General features: G+C 34.7%; 1 protein-coding gene across 1 annotated transcript; it reads left to right on the forward strand.

Annotated features, from left to right (window-relative positions):
* Window positions 1-206: 206 nt before the first annotated feature.
* On the forward strand, window positions 207-5,869 carry LOC100368732 (monocarboxylate transporter 13-like). The gene is made up of 5 exons (XM_085505253.1): window positions 207-405; window positions 1,432-1,575; window positions 2,697-3,068; window positions 3,361-3,621; window positions 5,628-5,869. Exons 1-5 carry the CDS (start codon window positions 207-209, stop codon window positions 5,867-5,869), a joined length of 1,218 nt encoding a protein of 405 aa, XP_085361379.1.
* Window positions 5,870-6,336: the final 467 nt, after the last annotated feature.

Genomic DNA, 6,336 nt, shown 5'->3' on the forward strand with positions numbered 1-6,336 from the left:
CCTCAGTGAAACAAGTAGGTACATATGCAATATAACCATTATGGATAGTAATGTTAAGGGCCCCCTTTTTTTTAAATGGTCCATCCCTCAGTGAAATAAGTACATACCGGTAATATGCAACATAAACATTATGGATAGTAATATTAATTTCAAGGCACCACTAGTGCTACTAATCATCAACCAATCTACAAAGATTTGAGGCACAGATGAAGCTTGTTAGCAAAGAAGATGGAGGCTGCTATGGTTGGATTATTGTTCTAGCATGTCACTGCGTAGAAGCTGTTATGTTTGGAATTCAAGTTGGCATGGGAGTATTCATGGTGGAATTCATGGAATACTTTGGAGAAGGAGCCGGAAGGACAGCACTAATCCAATCAATAATGATCGGCTGTAAGACATTTCCTGGTAAGAATAATACAGTACTAATAACTTAGCAACAGATAGTAACAGGAAAAAAGCAGTTAAAAATGGTATGTGATTACTATAACAACTTAATCTTTAAAAAGCATGGATATATAAGTTGATATGGTAGTGTATATCCTGTACCAATGTTTGTTTCCAGTACCCGATAGCCAATTAATTTCGCTATTTTACTTTTTAGTATTATAATTCTGACGACTGAAAACATTATTTTTTCACACTGTCAATCATGTACGTGCATCACTACACTGTGATCATTAATATCATGGACATACAAGGCAGAAATGAAATTCATCCTTGACCAAGCCCATGGTACATAATTTGCATATTCTCATGAGTATTGAATTTTCCACCCGAAGGTTGAGTGCATGATGATGATGATCTCAACTGGCATAGAATAGACCTCTTATCTTATCTTATCATCATTAATCAGAGATATTATTGATGCTAGTAACACTGGTAAACGATTCGTATCTACTTTTAAAATTTTCAACCAAAAATTAATGATATGCCATCACCTTAAATATATTAAAGGTAGGCTGCCCAACTCTCCATAAATAGTAGGGTTTGGTGTATTGAAAAACAAATTCAAAACATATTTGCAAAATTTTTGATGTGCCTTTTCAACATTCTCCTCACCATCAAACCCCCAAACTTTAATCCCATACATTAATATTGGTAATATCTTACAATCAAAGATTTTCATATAAACTCGTTTATCAATGGAACTATATTCAGATAATACACATGTTAAAGCTAACATTGCCTCAAGGTACCAGCTCTCCTGAAGACCAGGATTTGGGTTTTGTTTGTATTTATCTAATGATAAGATTATCTTGAGATGATGATGGTTATAATGATTAGGTAATATTGAGAGAACTACAAACACACTGACCTTTGTTTCATGTCGGTCGATATGATCATTACTTAGTATACTGTCCTCATACATATATTGGGGTGTTCTCATAAAAACCTCATAATAACGGAATAATATGTAATTATATATTTCAGCTCCCTTGATCAGCAGCTTGAAAAATAAATTTGGCACCAGACCATTGGTTATTATTGGTGGTGTGTTATCCAGTGGTGGTATATTATTGAGTTCATTTGCCAACAGTGTTAATGTGTTACTATTTAGTTACAGTGTTATTGTAGGTGAGTGAGGACAAGTCAGCCAACTCGGTGGCAGAGTTATTGTCATTCACTATATTCTGCGAAATTCACAAGTCACGAAATTTCGAGAAATCTGAGAAAGGTCAACCATAGGCAGTATTTTTGTCATTTTTGATGAAAATTGACTCCTTTAAAACAGCATTTTATTTTGTGAAGGTATCTTCAATTTCTTATAGTTTGATGAATATATTTGTTAAAACTCCCCTCACAAAAGCCTTATTTTTGTATGTGTAATAGTGTATGTATCTCAGATGGACCTATCTCAAATTTGTTTATTTTGTGGTGATACATGTTTCATATATTCTCTATTTTGTTAGGAGAATTTAAAACAATTCAGTTGCAGTAATTAAACGCATGTAACAGTAGAGCCTTCTCAATCGACCTGTCGCTTATTGACTAATTATTGACATAAGCAGTCCCAATGAATTAAATTTCATACCTAGGTGGTCCTGATGTAAATGACTGGTTACAGTAATGACATAAACTCTCAGTACGCATCTTGCACATGTGTGGCATGATAACCACTGTCTTTTTAGGAGAGGATGAATTTAAATTTAAATGTGCAATGCAATAGATTATTTAGTTAATACATGTATTTTGCTTTTTTTCATCAAATTATTGTCAATGATGCAATATTTTTTTTTTTTTTTTTTTAAATTTTTTTTTGTGCCAGGTGACAGTTCCGGACATTGAGTGTCTCTCTTGACTTTTTTTTTCTGTATGTGCAAATTGCAAGTGCATAGTGCATTTTGGCATCTCTTTGTCAAATGGCAATTTGTAATGCGCTATCCTGGCATCAACCAGGCCCGGTCGAACACAAGCAACCGCGGACCTTAACCAAGTTTCCCGAAAGTCGCATTCGTTAGTGAATGAATCTTGGCCAGTGGAATTGGCCTACCCATTGAGTCTGTGGCACACTCACCCAGGGTATGGGTAGACCCTTTGATGTTCAGCCTAAGGTAGGATTTGAACTTGGGTCTACCGATCATGAGTCTTATGCAACAACCACTATGCTACCAGTGACCAGTTGATGCAATATTTAGATTTTTAAGGGAACATGTTGTGCAGCTAAAATATGAACGCCAATATATTTCATTTTGTAGGCATTGGATATGGATTGATTTACGGGCCAAGTATTCTTCTGGTAGGACAGTATTTCCATAAACGTCATGCCCTAGCTAATGGAATTGCACAATCAGGTGTTGCCGTCGGTGTAATGACATTCCCACCTCTGTATCAGATATTAATTGATAAGTATGGATGGAGAGGGACAATGCTTGTAATGGCGGGAATTAATATGAATATGGTTGTATGTGGAATTTTAATGAGGCCACCACCAAAATATGATCCGGAACCAATAGATGAGACATCAGAAAATATTATGCAGCAATATAGTACAGTGGATTCTGGAGAAGGAAGTTACAGGACCATGGAAACATTTGGGAGAGATGCATTGGAGGAAACGAACAACGTCTGTCAAACTACTAACAAGTGTTGTGAAACTATACAGGAAAATACAAGGAGATCCACAAAATCCAACAAAACTTTGCAAAATTCTGGGATTGCATTTGTTTCAAAATTCATGGTTCCACATTCTATGTATTTCTGCCTTTCTGTCTTCCATTGGTCATAATACAGCCATGATTCATTTTGTAGCAAAAGCGGTATCTGATGGAACAGCCAAAGTGGATTCTGCAATTCTAATGACAATCATGGGAGTGTGCTCATTAATTGGAAGATTAACACATGGTTTGTTTGTCGATACAGGGTTCTTTTCTCCAATGTTCATCACATCATGTGCATGGCTTTTGGCAGGAGTATCACTAATGTCTATACTTGTTGCCAATAGCAACTACTTAGTACTGGCCTTCATAGCTGCAATTTATGGTATATCCAGTGGTACAGCAATTCCCCTTCATGGTGCAGTTTGTATGAAAGCATGTTTTGGTAAAGAAGACATGTCAAGTGCATTTGGCTGGTTTCTGACTTATATAAGCATTGGTGCTATATGTGGACCACCTACAGCAGGTAATACATTTTTGTGAAATATACAGGCACAGGTTATGAAGCAGGATAATATAATAAAGATATTTTGTTACTATAGCCATCTTCATTGTTTAGTTCATGTAGAAAGTAGCGGCAATGTTTCTGTTACTAGTATACAATGTATCTGATTACAATTTGAGAAGGGTAGAAGGGGTTTGGACACTGATATCTCGTTGAGAGTCAGTCATATTACAGACGCTTTTTTTTGTCTTTAAAGTAGAGATGCAGTTTACCTGACAGGTATTTTGATTAGTTAATTAGGAAACCAAGATGACCTCCATTGTCCACAAAACTATATATTTTCGGCAAGCTTATTGTATGAATTTTAAAATTGTGCTAGTATTTTTTTATGGACATTGCAGTTTGAAATATGCACAAAAATGTGCTTTTTTGATCAAAAGTGATTTAAAAAAAATTAGCTTCTAAACCATGCTTCTGTTCTCTGTCAAAATTGGTTTATGGGTACATCTGTTTACTATGAAGAAAGGGTCCTCTTGAAAACTGTCTACCAGTTGTCAATTTTGCAGGGCAGCAGCTCAAATTTCACTACTTCAAGTTTATGAATAAATTAACACCCAGGCCAGTTGTCTGTACGATTGCATTGTTGTAACACTGTTCAACCAAAAACAATGCCATTAGAAACACCATGATTGCATAGGTCAGGGGAATGGTGGACGTGATAATTAATGGAAGAGCAATGGAACCCAACGAAGGGGAAAAACACGTCTAGTAGGTCTTTTGCTCTCATAGAGATCTTGGCTACCATATTCATCTAAGGTCTATTCTGGTCATCACATGTACATTACCCCTATAACCAAATGACTATCTTATTCGCAATCAGATTTCGTACACAGGCGCTATAATTGATTGTTTGAGAAATCTCATCACAAGAGAGCTGCCTGCGCATAATGTTAATTATTTAGTCAGATATACATATTATGTATGATCATGTAATAATGGCACAAGAAAGAAATGGCACAGGAAAAAACAGCACATTAAATTCAGCCATTGTGAAAAAAAAAAAAGACACACTGAATTACCTGTCATAACTAAAGGATGGTTGGCATCGCGCCATACATGTACATGTGAGATTTGTGTGATAAAGATTGATTTTTCCCATAATCCAATGCATTTTCCCAGTTGTACAAGCACTAATGTGAATTTTTGCTCTGGAAGCAATGTGCACGAGATAACAACTTTGGCTCTTTGAATATTTATCAATATGTTCCAGTCATCCAAGGAATAACTAGTTGAACATTGATCATGTCTCATTTTAAACTTGTTGTTCTGCTAAGCACTTGAAGTCTATGTTTGGATGAGACCCATATCTTGTGCATTTATAAGATAAAAGATAGGATAGGATAACTATTACGCAAGATGAATTGTCTATTCCAAATTATGTTAAAATTATAGCAATTTTTTTTTATAACAGATATGATAATATAAACTACATAGTGAAACAGGTTTCCTAAAAAAAATTAAATTGTGATATACGGTATCATAATTATGACACAGCAAAAGCAACTGTGTAATTTTTCCACCATGGTTGTTTTCAGTGTGCCTTTTATTATATGCTAATATTTCCTGTATCATTATTTCCTTAATTTACATGTTCAAGACATGTACAGGTACAGTAGAGTGACAAGATCAAAAACAAATACAACTTTTACAGTCTTGTAGATATTATGCATGTATACATAAATCAGATTTGCATGGTACTGTGGTTGCAACATAATTGTGAGTTGGGAATCAAAACTGCTTTACTTTGTCCAACTTACATGTTCAGTTAATTATGATTCCAATAGAAATAATTTCCCATCAACAACAGATCACAAAATACATAGACAAAATTATGCAACTTCATTTTTGTGAAATTTGAAAAAAATTGACTTTAAAGTAAATTATTTGATTTAAAGCTACGTTGATGTATATTATGTAAATGTTGGCTTACAGATCCTGAATCCTTCCCTGTATGTTTGTTACTGTAGGATTGATATATGACATCACCTCCAACTACAATCTATCATTTGTATTGCCTAGCAGCACTCTATTGCTTCTAAGTCTACTCATCTTTATGCAAATTAGCTACAAAAGATGTCAATCTCAATGGAAGTCCAAGAAAGAACTTGTTGATAAACCAGGCTGCCATGGCAACAATGATAACTCAACATCACACTCGCTTCTTTCTTCTTATACACCAGAAGATGGAAATGTAAAAACAAACAACTGAGAAACATGTTGAAGAACAGAATAATAGTAACAATATTTTAAGTGTCAAAGTCAGCCATGTAATATGTGTTAATATATACAAACAATATACTAGAAAATTATCCCATTTTAGAGACTTTGCATGTAGTGTAATTTCACATGAATGAATTTCAAGAATGAAGCCCTTTGAAACTGAATTCCAGTTCTATTCCATGATCATAACCAAGTATCTGTATACAGATTTCAATTATGACAATTAACCAGGATAAAAGCATCATGATTCACAAAGCTCAGTACGGTTTGCAAGTAACGTGACATTAGACTTTCTTAAAGTATGCTAGACTACAAAGCCGGTTTGCAACTTAGCTGGTGCACAGCAAGCTTACAAAACTCACTTTCTGAAAATGTGGTTTCTTCAGTATACAAGAACTTTCACATTTTACAATGCATGGAATTGGCAATATGAAATGTTCACATGCTTTTAATTTT

This window comes from Saccoglossus kowalevskii, chromosome 11, assembly GCF_978046115.1.
Source record: "Saccoglossus kowalevskii chromosome 11, keSacKowa6.1, whole genome shotgun sequence".
NCBI classification, from domain to species: Eukaryota; Metazoa; Hemichordata; class Enteropneusta; family Harrimaniidae; genus Saccoglossus; species Saccoglossus kowalevskii.